Genomic DNA, 13696 nt, shown 5'->3' on the forward strand with positions numbered 1-13696 from the left:
GTACACACACACACACAAAATCCTTTACCATTCAAATACCTGCAAACATTTGAAGTGAGAAGTGAATGTTATTCAGATTCTGTCTGCGACCATTAAGTAAATAGGCCGTAACACCTGTAGGTCTTTTTAGGCTGTCAGACTCTGACAGCTCCTTCAGGAAAGGCAAAGCCACATGAATTTACAGGGTGAATGCAATGTTTTGAACTAAATATTCATTGGGGGGAAAAAACAACATACCAGGTTCCTTTGATATCTTTGGATCATACGCGGTATAATTGGGAAGGATAGCGGCGTATCACGCTATGAAACACCTGTTTTGAAAAAAAATGGTAAAGAAAAACAGTCAAGTCACACTCCTTATGAATGAAACATTTACCTTGGCACATAAAGAAACAAAAAAAGGTAGATTTGACAAACAGTACTCAAAGCGTTTTCAGGAAACCAGTTAGGAGTGCCTGCCAAATTACAAAGAGAAAGAGAGAGAAAATGGTATTCCTGTTAAATCACCCGAAAGCAAACAGCCAATGTCAGCTTATGAAAGACGGATAATGACTGTTTGGGTACACGGCTTCATGAACGAGGCAAATTACACAAATAAATGAAAGGAAGTCAAGTTTCCGTCTCTCTTTTTTTCTTGCAGTCTATTGAATGCCAAATGAACTTAACACCTGGGCAGATTGGAGAACTTAAAAGAAAGAGAGAGGAGAAGGGCTACTTTCTGGAGCCTAGAAGACTGAGTGACCGTGACCTACTCTGCAACCCAATGTCTGAAGGTGGCATGTGAATAGTTATAGATGACTGAAGACATTGAAAGAAAACAGAAGAAAAACAGAGACTGTAGGCTCGACATCTGGCAGGGTAGCGTGCTAGATTGGACGTGTTGTTAGTAGGTCAAGACTCGACAGTTGTCTGGAAAACGTCTCTTTTTTTGGGCACCTCTGTGCCCTGCTTTTTAAAAAAAGTCTAAGCCACAAAGACAAGGAACTTCTCATGTTGTTTACTGACATCATCTGTTTTCGTTTGATAATCTCGTTTGCGGATAATACTGTGTGTCTTCTTTTGTACAGTACAGTGATCTTTGCCATGGAAGCATGTTTCTTAAGAATCCTGCCCATGAACCCACATGAATTGCCTTTTAAGGGAAAGTTAAGCACAAAGACGGCCCGAGCTGAATAAGATGCCTTTCCAATGAGGGATTCACCACAAGCAAGCAATACAGCTAGAATAAAGACAAAGATTTTTTTGTGCATATCCTGTATTTTCATAACTTGGAATTTCAAAGCAAACCCATTCTGTAACACACTAAGTCTGGTTTGATTGTGTATAAAGTTAACCACAGAGCCTCTAGGCATTTTATTATGTCTGTCTCGATTAAACAGGACAGAGCAAACCTGGCTAAAAATTAATAAGCAAGTGCACTAGCATGTAAAGCCCAAGTGGATAATTATGTGCAACAGATTATGTTGTGTATATTTACTTTACACAATGTTTCGAAAACATAGCCAGAAGAATTATGTGAGTTATGGTTGTATTCATCCAATGTTTCAACTTACACCAGGACCATGTAAAGCCATTAAACCCGCTAACTTTCATACAATACAAAACCAAAAAGGGACATGATGTAACTGCAAAAAGTGCTCTTTACAGAGAATCATGACGTTGTAGGTTCTGCACAGTACAGTACAGCCACTAAAAAGATGATTTAAACATCCTTACAGATCAAATAAAACTTTAAAAATGCACTTTAAGACTGAAGAATATCGCCTTTCTCACACTTAAGTGTGATTGGGGGTTAGGTACCTTGCTTAAGGGCACCTCAGTTAAGTACCTCGTAATGAGAGTGGAAGAGCGCTGTTAATTCACTTCCCCCGACTACATTTCCTGCCGGTACTGAGACTCAAACCCACGGCCTTTCGTTACAAGTCCGAATCTCTAACCATTAGGCCACGACTTAAAGGGTTAGTTCACCCAAAAATCATTCAGCAGTTTGTGGAAAGGAATGTTCCGGGATCAGCACAAGTTAATGTCTATCCACACATGCTAAATGCTAATGTGCTTAATTATCACACACAAAAATTATCCCATAATTTACACACCCTCAAGCCCTTGTATATAACTTTCTTCTTTCAGCCAAACACAACCGGAGATATATTAAAAAATATCCTGGCTCTTCCAAGCTTTATAATGGGAGTGAATAGTAATTGAGATTTGAAGCCCAAAATCCATCCATTTATCACAAACATAATCCATAAGCCTAAAGGAGGCTAATGAAGGCCTTCTGAAGATAAGCGATGCTTTTTTGTTAGAAAAAAATCCACATTTATTACTTTATAAACTATAATCACTGGCTTCCTGTAACGGCCGTATGAGAGTCGAGTTCCGGCAGAAGAGTGACCTCTGACCTGACGCATGACGTAGGATGTAGGAGTAGTAACATAAGCTTAGGTGAGAGTAGACGCCTCTCTCGGTTTAAAACAAACAGGGCTGGGCAACAAACTCAAGCTCCTCCGATATTTCTCTTTAAAAATTCTCATTTTAGACTTATAATTTGTGACCACTAGTTAAAACATGTCAAAATGCACCTGCTGACTATTTTCCAGTCCTGAATTTTCTCATCTCGTTTTCGTGAACCCAATCTCGTGTCTTGTCTCATCTCGTGAGATAAGTGTCTCGACACACCCCTAGCGACCAGTGTTTTGTTTTACTCTATCCTCTGCGTTTCCGTGTTCGCCAATATGTCATGCGTCGGGTCAGAGGTCACTCTTTGGCCGTAACTCGACTCGCATATTGCCGTTACCAGAAGCCAGTGATTATAGTTTATAAAGTTATAAATATGCATATATTTAAATAACTATAAATATTCATATAAATATCCATCAATAAATAAATATATAAAGTTATAAATATGGAATTCACTCCCATTATAAAGCTTGGAAGAGCCAGGATATTTTTTAATAAAGGCTAAGTCAGATTGTGTTTGGCTGAAAGAAGAAAGTCATATACACCTGATGAGTAAATTACGGGTTCATTTTAATTTTACTAAAACATTATTTTCTGGGACCACATTTAAATAACAAAATATGACCAACATCAGGCACAACTTGTTTTGGGACTTTTTAAAGTTTGAGCTCGGCTTAACAAACGTTTGTGTGTGATAATTAAGCGCATTAGCATTCAGCATGTGTGGATAGACATTAACTTGTGCTGAACCCGGAACGTTCCTTTACACAAACAGCTGAATGATGCAGATGAGCCATGAATCATCAGCAAAATGCTGTGGAAGACAGGACCCGGGTGTTGAACGGCAGGGCGTAGCGCATCTAAACGGTCATGTTTGTGAGGATTAGTGGGCGAGTGCACAGTAGCGGACAGTCAGCTAGCAGTGATAGATTCCTCACCGAATGAGCAGACACATTCACTCTTTCACCTCATCTCTGCACTGCTCTGACTCATACCATGTCTGCTATTCAAACTTTTTAGTGGAGTATGAGTGGGAAAGAAGTACTGGAAAACCCCTCTCATCCTCCATGTTACCGTTACCTGTATGACTGTGCTGTTTTGCTAATCTCCATTTTGGGCAGAGAGACTTTAAAAGACAACAAATGTGTGTGTTTGTATATGCTGTGTTCAACAGGGTGTGATATGTTGCTAACTTCGCTGTTTCGCATGTTCTCTTTGGCTGATGTGGTGTTGTCCCATACGGTGTTGGACCTTCATTGTTTGTTGATTTAAATGTCAGGTATACGGATGCATCAGCTCTGAGTTTGTGGCTGAGAGCTGTGTGTTTGTGTGTGTGTTGTGTCACCAGTCTGCTATTTTCTCCCTGTTTTGGGGTAACATTCCTGCACTGCTTGTGTTGGCACTGAAGCTCCGTCCTGTACTGGTCACATGAATCAGAGCTTTTCATGGCCGCTGCCGCAGACATTCACCCTTCGCTCTCTGAGGGCACTCTACAAGGCCAACGTTACACATCTAAGTGAAGATACACAAAGAGCAATTATATAACAGCTAAGAGAGAAAAATGGATGCTGTGTACTGTATACTTTAATCAACTTTAAATGACTTACCAGTATCACTGCACTACCGGTAAATTAAAAATATAAAAATAGCAGAAAGCATTTTTTTTTATAAATAAATACTTTGATTCAGCATTTATTCAGCACTGTTACAAAAAAATAAATGCTGTTCTTTTGAACTTTCTATTCATCAAAGAAACCTGAATGTATCATGCTTTACACAAAAAGATTAAGCAGCACAACTGTTTTCAACATGTATAATAATAAGAAATGTTTCTTCAGCACCAAATCAGCATATTTAAATGATTTCTGAAGAATCATATGACACTGAAGACGGAAGTAATGGCTGCCGAAAATTAGCTTTGCAATCACAGAAATAAATAACTTTCTTTTTAAATAGACAAATAGAAAGCTGATATATTTTATATTGTAACAATACTTCACAACACAATTTAAACATTTAAGTGTGGCTACACGTTTTTAGGGCCACTATATTTAAATCAAGGACAGTTATACATACAAATAAATTATTTTACGTTTTTTTTCCGCCTGTTTATACAGTGAGTCTTTAAGTCTTACTTTCCATAAACAGTCCATCTTTGCACTCTGGTCCAATTTAGAAGACCGAAGACTGGGAAATAGCCTATAAATGTACAGAGTTTACTGGTACAAATTCCTCTTGTTGTCAGAGCATCTGTCACTCACAGATCTCAGTCGGTTTTGACCTTTCTAGTCTCATTACGGGTGTCTAAATACACACCGCTTCTGACGCCACATAGGAACAAAGCTGTCCTATTTGTGTGAGGTTTGGCGAGGCTTCTGCAAACAGCCAATCTCTCTGAGAGATTGAAAATATGGAGCCACATCTATAGAAGGTTAACTGCTCTGTGGAGGGAGGAGGAGATGCATACCTTGGCATTGTCTGGTAAAGCAGTAATGTTGGTGTATGTCTAGGGGAATGGGCCGTTCAGGGGCCTATATTTGGATCTTTATTCTTTTTTTCATGACAGCGTTCAAACCACGATCTGAATTCCAGGAGAAAAGAGGACTCAATAAACTGAGTAAAGTCAGTCAGGCGGCCATATGGAATATCACTGATTGGTGATTGGTGAACAGCACAAAATTGCACTGGTTTAGTGGGAGACTGGTTTAGACTTTCTCTCTGCTGTAAATCGTACAACGAGACACAAGACCACAGCACTTTCCTTGATTTTCTGTTCTAGTCTAAAGAATACCTTAAATATTTACTGACCATCGTGTTATTTCTTCCAAGAACTCACATTTTATCACCATACGAAAAGTTAAAGTGTTTTGACATCAGTGTTTGCCAAGATACAAGTTTGAAATACCCCTTTGAAAAAAGGAGCTAAACTAAATACACAGAAGCTATATAAGGGGTTATTGTCTTATTAAACAGAAATACCAGTTAATGTAATCAGAGCCTATTTTGGCACACAAAAATAAACATGAACAAAATAATGAACAGAAACACTATATTATATTATATTCCACTATTTAAAAAAAACACACACATAAAAGGATGCAGATGTCAGTGAATAGTTTTTAATCTTTTTGTTTAAAACGAATTTGACTTTCCAACTCAACATAAGAGAGAACCGTGTAGGACAAACCGATTGACTAAAATGAATAGGACAGTCCAGCGCTTCACACAGTATTCCAAAGGGGGCCGTTTGGATGTATCAATTCACTAGAATAAATTAGACTTTCCAATGCTGCTTATGTAGTCAATGTAGTTTTGACTTACTGCAAAATGGCTTGTTACTGGAAAAATTACAACATTTTGAAAACAGCGGAACCACTCATGATACTGACAAATGTAGTTCATAGAGTTCTCGTGTCCCCACTTTTAGTGAGTTATTCTCTACACTGCTCAGTAACAACTGATCTAAATACAAACAGATGGTTACTTTAGTCCAAGACCTCCAGAAACAAGACTTATAGGGCACTGTTAAGTGTATTATCTACTGTCAGCCAGGCCAGAAAAAAAAAAAAGTCTCAGATTTTCTCAAGTTTTTACCTAATTCTTCATTTAGTTGCTGGTAACATTAGACGCCTTCAAAAATGGGCTTGTGGCGCGGTTGAAACTTAACTGGTCTGTGCATATCCCAGCTTCCTCTCTCAGATCAAACCTTTCAACAAATCAACCACTGTTTCCCACCACATTCCATCCTTTAAATTTCAAACAAAACAACACTTAATACTCGATAGCCTTTTTCACAAACTCGCACAAGCCACCCACCCCATCATGCCCCTTTACTTGTCTCATAAATCAACCAACCCTTTCTGAGGGACCCAATTTCCACATTTTTTTTGCTCTCATAATACCTTAAATGATCTAATGAGCGGTGTGGTTTTTCGTTTCGAGACATGTGATGTTGTACGGTGGGCTCGGGCCAGTCTGGACTTTGAATCAGTTCAGTCTGACCCAGCCGCACCATTTCAAAGGGCCAAAACTACAGCCCGTAACCACCATTAACTCCGTTTGCCGTGTCTGCCACATGTGGTATTTAAACTGAGGCTGAGGGAGGGTCAGTTTGAAGTTTCAAAGTGCGGAACATTCTTTTAACGGCCAGCCAGAAGCCAATTATAGAGGCAGCAGCTTTAGATGAGGCGGCAGATTGAGGACTAAACAATCTTTCTTAGAGTTTATTTTATGGTTCAGTACTTATGGCTGCTTGAGTCTTTTAATGATGAGACTTTATACACTGAAATATATGATGCAGCCACTCTAATTTATGTCTTTACGTTCAACTTTCTCAGCAGTGATCAAGCAGGAGGTATCAAATATGCAGATTGAGACAATAACCATGTAATAATCAATGATCTTGATTTATGATGCTTGAGGTTGATTGTCTTCTGCTGATATTTGCAATATTCAAATCATTACAGTTACAGTCACCCACTCTGTTGACAAAAATGTGCTTGAATGTGCTGAATTATGATTAATGTTGGAAAATGTTTGTGCAGCAGAGGTGTTAAGTGTGGATTTTATGCCTTCCATATGGTCAATTCCACAGAAGCATTTGTGAATCGAGTTGGTTCACATACCGAGAGGCAGGGTGGAAAAATATGGATAATTTTTGGCGTTTCTATCAACATAAGGTTAGCATACCTCACTGAGGCCTGAATCTTCAACACATGTGAACCTGTTGAACCTGTAATAGTCACTTCTATATAAATTTATTTTTATCACATATAAAAAAGGTATTTTTTTCATTCAGTCTTATTAAATACAATTAAAGAAATACTCGACTTACCATCATATTTGCCGACCGACCACAAGGCATCAACTATGGCATCATCGCACATAGGATGGGCAGAGAGGGGAACTGATGATGTAACTAGAGGAGAAGTGAGAGATGCATGGGCGAAAGGAACGTCAGGCAAATCCCATGAGGAATGCTCCACTGAATCCCACAGGAATGTGGCCGCAAAAACCTCTGCTGCACAACAACCAAGCAAATGAGGGCATCCCTTTACCACAACCACCACCTCACCAGCCAGACAGAGGAAACCCTGAGCAGGAAGTGACTTAAAAAAAAAACATAACACAGGATTTCTAACTGAGAAGAGTTTACTCATACAAACAGTATTACGCCTCTTTTCACTGATCCTTGCTAAAACTTCCAAAGCCACAAACCCGAGGACATCTATAACCATATTGTTTCTGTTCAATGAAATTTAAGCACTTGTGTATGGGAGCTGTTTATTTGTGTGTTCTTATACATGATGGTGACATATTTTTGTCTTTTTTTACACAAGGAAATGAAAGAAATACATTTATTTTCAAGGCTATGCAAAAGCTAATTTGCCAGGAACACAAATTTGAGATTTGAATTAAGAATTTCTTTGAAATTCCAATTCAATTTCACCAATTGAATTGAGGTATAAAAACAGGATGTGGAATTGTTATTAGAATGCAAGTAAATTCAAATGAATTGAAATTTAAAGAAATTTATGATTGTAAAGGTGTGGTCACAATTTCTTGGGCAAAAAGGTCCATCCATTGTCAATTGCATAGGGCAACACTGGCAAATTTACATTACCAACTTGAACCTGACTGACTGACTGACAGACAGATATATTCTACAGACAGACAGACAGACAGACAGACAGACAGACACGGACAGACGGACGGATGGATGGATGAGATGTGTTCGGGTAAAAATACCAATATGATATAGACAGCATATTTTGGTCGAACACTGGTAACCGGAGCGCTCAAATTAACTGGTCTGGGAGCTGTCCAGACAGAATTCAAATGGGATGCTGGAATTGTGCAGCTATGTAAAATTGGCTGCCAGAACACAACTCCGAAGTATTCAAGCTTTGTTCGCTTTTGTCTAGAGAACAAATAACCGGCCTCCAAATTATGCGCAGAACACCCACCTGCCTAACCCTGACCCTACACCGCTTGGGAGAAAAGTGAAATGCAGTCATGTGACCACATACCCCAGTGACTTCTGTCAACAGGTTTTCATTTCCTTAATGCCTGGAGTCTTTTCCATTACATCATTAGACAGTGACCTTTGACCTCTCTCAGCAACTGATCCATGAATACTGTCTTAGCTCACCAAATTCCTGTTTGCAGTCCACATCACACCAGTTTTAGAATCAGGTCACCATTTACAACAACCTTTTTTAAAGACAGTTATTAAACAGTTACCTTTTTCCCTTTCCAACTGTTTTACAACATCATCTGCTTTTCCATCGACCTCTTTTAAAGCAGTGTGCCAGCTTGAATAAACTCAATGAGGGAGCTTACAGATATGCTTCTGTTCAAAGACCTGGCAGAAAGTTGTTTCTGAAATATCCTGTTGGTGGTAAAGTTTAACTCCTTCTTCATCCTCCTAGGGAGGTAGTATGCATGACATTAAAGTTTAGCAGAGCTGAAAGTATTTATCTTTGCTTCATTGAGGCAGGAATGTAGCTGCAGGCACTAAAAGAGCTTAGCATTGAGTGCGAAGGTAAGAACACGATTTTTACACACACCTGAATTGTGCCACACACAGTTATGTTTATTTAGTCGCCAGACCATGGGCACGGTCCATCCTGCTTGGCCACAGGAAAAACTTGCACGGTCCAACACACGCACAACACATTGTTAAGGACTGATAGGGTGTAACACCAGTTATATTATATTACCAGTTATATTACCAGACAAAAGGTAAGTTCAAAGCCAACTGTATAAAAACTTGTATTCTGCTGGCTGATTCGATTCAGGCGAGTTTTTCCATAACAAAATTTAAAAAAATAAACGTTATTTTTAGCAAATGTCTTTTATGTGCAAGAACAAATTCCCATGACTCATGTGACACTGAAGACTGAAGTGATGATGCTGAAAATTCAGCTTTGTCATCACGGGAATAAATTACATTTTTATGGCCTGGTTTCACAGACAGGGCTTAGATTAAGCCAAGATTAGGCCTTAGTTTAATTAGGACATTTAAGTAGATTTTATAAACATGCCTTAGAAAAAAAACATTACTGGTGTAAGGAAAAACAATGGCACTGGCATATTTTAAGATGTGTCAGTGCAAGTTACTGTCACTTAAGACAGCTTACTGTTTTACTGTATTTTTTATTAAATAAGTGCCGCCTTGGCTAGTTCTTGACACTTCTTTCCAAAACACAATCTGTATATGCATCTATTATATACACACAGCATTCAGCTCAGCTGGAATGAGAGGTTGTTGACAGACAGGCACATTACAATCCTCAACACCAGCAACACTGTTTTCAGACTAGCGACAAAGAGTGTGGACAAGAGAATGAGGAGGGAGGAGTGCAACAAGAGATCCTAGACTAGAGTGAAGATTCCCATATAAGGCAAGTCTTCCTCTGAGACTGTGTGCATGTAGTAACAGTATGTCTGCTGGCAGTGGGATAACATTCCTTCACCTCCCGTTTCTTCTCTGGGAGTTTTTCATTTCCGATTCGCTGGCTGGTAAGAGGCAGTGCTCCCTTTCATAAGAGCGAGGAGGGGAGTCAGGGGATCCTTCTTTTTTGTTTAAAAAAATATATACAAACGCTAAAGTCTAGCCACTTTCCTGCTGCCCTTCTGTCTGCGCTCTGTCTGCTGTCTGAAGGAGTAAAATAGAATCGTACTGCACCTGCACTGTAAAACACACAGCTGACTAAATGTTATTAGCCAGGTGAAAGTATACAATTAGGTGAAAGTATACAAGTATGCAATCAGTCAGAATCCAGCCAGAGTTGCGGTGTCACAAGAAAACTTATGCAAGATGTAAAAAAAAAAAGTCCATAATGCAAGTCTAAAAATAGTAATACATCACACATAATTAGGAATAAATATTTTCAGGATGTCTGTATACTTGTTTTAAAAAGCTATAACAAGCAATGTCCATTCAGAAATTAAAATTCACTTTCCCTCATTTCGTTCCAAACCTGTATGACTATTTCTTCTGTGGAATTTTTCAACTCTTTTTGCCAATGTCATTAAAGTCAATGGGGTTAAAAAACAACATTGGATTCCACTGAGTTTCATAGTATGGACACAATTTCCAAATGTCTTCTTTTTATAAATAATGACAGAATTTTCATTAATAGATAAACTGTCATTTAATTGATGCGTATTGGCCACTGATAATCTAACATCATCATCCTGAACTGTCAATCACCATGCAGTTATTTGGAGAACAAGACCCTGATGGCTAAAATCCGAAAAACATGCACCCATCTATCTCTGAGATAAATTGCTTAAACTACCACCAAGCACTGCAATGTAATGCCAAGACTGCACTTTTATTTTGCTATGTGACAGCCCAGGAATGTTGGATGGCAGCGGGTGCAGGTCTAGCGGAGGGGGAGAGGGGAGTGGAGAGCGGAGGGGGGCAGGAAACTAGGAAAGAATGCCAGGAATGCCCATGTTTATCCAGCTTTCCATTGAGGTGGAGGCAGTCCACCGCAGCGCAGCGTGTATAAAGGTAGCTCAGCTGCTGCTGGAGAATCAGAACACTCCAAGTCCTCCAGAGAGAAGCAACAGTCACTCAACTCGGCTCTGCTTAAACTTCATACCGAAGCTAAACTCTAGCTTTCACTCGACAACATCAGGAGGAACTAGATTCAAAGACTACGCAACGAGATCGGCTTGATCAAAACTGAAGAGAAGACAGCGGTACAGCGGCAAGACATTGTAGGATCACAAAAGAAGATTTTCTTGATACAGATTGTAAAGAAGAGGTCATCATGTTTTCTGGAATGAATCTGATTGCTCTGCTGTGCCTGACTTTCTTAAGATGGGTAAGTCCTTTTAATGCACTATTATGAGCTTGAGACAGCTATCATGTCTGAATGCATGTGGAGATCTAGAATATTATGAAATAGCGTGATCAGGTTACATTTTCAGATTTTTGTCAGACACAAACAGCTCTATTTTTTTCTCAAAATAGCTCTAAAAATTTATATTTCTAGAATGAAACCCCTCAGAGATTTCCTTTAAGGTCAATGTTGAGCAAATGTACAAACTCTCACTAGAACATTGTGTCTTATTCCTCAGGCTGTGGCTCAGGAGTGCAGTGGACAGTGCCTATGTCCTGATGTGCCACCCCAGTGTTCGCCCGGCGTGAGTCTGGTGCCGGACACCTGTGGGTGTTGCCGGGTGTGTGCCAAGCAGCTGGGCGAGCTGTGCACAGAGCGAGATGTTTGCGACCCCCACAAAGGCCTTTACTGTGACTACGGCTCCCCAAGCAACCGTCGTATCGGGGTCTGCACAGGTGAGGGTCTTGGCTTTTGACATACAGATACTGAGTCTATTGTTGTTGAGTTGAGTCAGAGTTGTAAACCCCCTTCCATCTGCTTTCCACAGCCAGAGATGGTGCAACTTGTGTGTTCAGTGGGATGGTATACCGCAGCGGAGAGTCCTTCCAGAGCAGTTGTAAATACCAGTGCACGTGTCTGGACGGTGCAGTGGGTTGCGTGCCCCTCTGTGGAATGGACATCAGGCTTCCCAGCCCCGACTGCCCGATGCCCCGCAGGGTGAAGGTTCCAGGGAAGTGCTGCGAGGAGTGGGTGTGTGACTCCCCTCACCAGAACACCTTTGTGGGACCAGTTTTGGCAGGTGAGCATTCCTTGATCTTGACTGTTCTCTGAGTCAAAATTGCCACAGTAATGGTCGCCACTAAGGAGGTTGGAATGAATACCGGTGCGATGATGTAATGATCTGAATAGTAGGATGACATCATGCTGCTGGTTGGAATGTGTTGAGTAATGTCTTGTCTTGTCTTGTAGCTTATAGAGAGGAGGAGACATACGGGCCAGATCCCTCCATGATGAGAGAGAACTGCCTGGTTCAGACCACAGAATGGAGCGCATGCTCAAAGACCTGCGGATTGGGAATCTCTACCCGTGTCACCAATGACAACCGCGAGTGCCGTCTGGAGAAGCAGTCCCGCCTCTGCATGGTCCGCCCTTGCGAGTCACACCTGGAGGAGAAAATCAGGGTAAGCGGGCAACCTTCCAACTAACTAATCATAACACCATGACGACATCACATAACTTGATGGCTAATTTTTTATTCTATGTCTTTACAGAAAGGGAAGAAGTGCATCCGCACGCCACGTGTCTCCAAACCCATGAAGTTTGAGATTTCTGGCTGCACCACTACCAAGTCTTACCGACCCAAGTTCTGCGGTGTGTGCACGGATGGTCGCTGCTGCACCCCTTACAGAACTGCCACCTTGCCCATGGAGTTCAAGTGCCCCGACGGCCAATTCATGAAGAAGCAGATGATGTTTATCAAGACCTGCGCATGCCACTACAACTGCCCCGGGGAGAACGACATCTTTGAGTCCATGTACTACAAGAAGATGGTCGGTGACATGGCGTGAGGAGACGTCGGCGGCAAGGAGTTCCATGCAGTGACTGTCCACTTGAATTGAACAGATATCCATCTCATATCTCAGCACAAAGTACTTGTTTGTCTTTTTATGGTTTGTTGCTTTCGTTTTACGCCTTTTTGCGTGTATGTGTTTGTATCTTGTACATGGGCTCTGAATTTATATGCTGTATGTGTATTAATTTGTCATGGTGGATGTCTAAGGCTAGGGGGTGGGGTTTGTAAAATGACCGGGCTCAGTTCGGACGCCCCCTAAAAAACAATACTGCACTATAGTCCGACTCTGTGACGCCCAATGTCACTGATTGGCAGATGACGCCAAGCCCCTCCCCTAAACTGTGGTGGGCAGATTCAGATTCTGAGAGCAAAAATAGTAAGAAACAGATGGCAGCTTTTAACCCCAGAAGCTAATCGCCTCACCAAGCTGAGAGAAGGCGGAAGAAAGAGACAGAAAAACTGATGTGCTCTTACGTTTAGTTGAATTTGTTGGCTCAGAGTTTGATTGAGCTGAACTGAGACATGAAGTTTGGCCAAGAACTATGAAGGTTAATATAGCACTGAGTGTTTGACTTCGACTATCTGGCTCCTCCTGTTGGTAGAGAGTCAGTACCCCTGTCAAAAAGACTGGATGAATTGTAGCTTCATTCTTTTTTTAATTACAGTATCTATTTTTTTGAAAGCTGTAAATAATGTACATATTTTGTACAGCTTAAGTTAATTTAAATTCAAAGCATTTGTCTTTCTTATTTTCTTGCTTCACCATGTTTAATGATGGCTTCATGTGCTGACATGACTGTTCTTG

At 40.5% G+C, this 13696-nt stretch overlaps 1 protein-coding gene across 1 annotated transcript; it reads left to right on the top strand.

The window, feature by feature from the left end:
* The first annotated feature begins 10929 nt into the window (after window positions 1-10929).
* On the top strand, window positions 10930-13330 carry ccn2a (cellular communication network factor 2a). The gene is made up of 5 exons (XM_079584375.1): window positions 10930-11300; window positions 11557-11773; window positions 11866-12117; window positions 12288-12499; window positions 12590-13330. The coding sequence occupies exons 1-5, from the start codon at window positions 11247-11249 to the stop codon at window positions 12884-12886; spliced, it is 1032 nt and encodes a 343-aa protein (XP_079440501.1). The 5' UTR covers window positions 10930-11246; the 3' UTR covers window positions 12887-13330.
* Window positions 13331-13696: the final 366 nt, after the last annotated feature.

Source organism: Phoxinus phoxinus (genome assembly GCF_949152265.1).
Source record: "Phoxinus phoxinus genome assembly, chromosome: 16".
In the NCBI taxonomy this organism is placed as follows: domain Eukaryota; kingdom Metazoa; phylum Chordata; class Actinopteri; order Cypriniformes; family Leuciscidae; genus Phoxinus; species Phoxinus phoxinus.

Coding starts and splice junctions, on each gene's coding strand:
- ccn2a (XM_079584375.1), top strand. CDS start 11,247: ATGTTTTCTGGAATGAATCTGATTGCTCTGCTGTGCCTGACTTTCTTA. Junction 11,301..11,556: donor GCCTGACTTTCTTAAGATGG/GTAAGTCCTTTT, acceptor CTTATTCCTCAG/GCTGTGGCTCAGGAGTGCAG. Junction 12,118..12,287: donor TGTGGGACCAGTTTTGGCAG/GTGAGCATTCCT, acceptor CTTGTCTTGTAG/CTTATAGAGAGGAGGAGACA.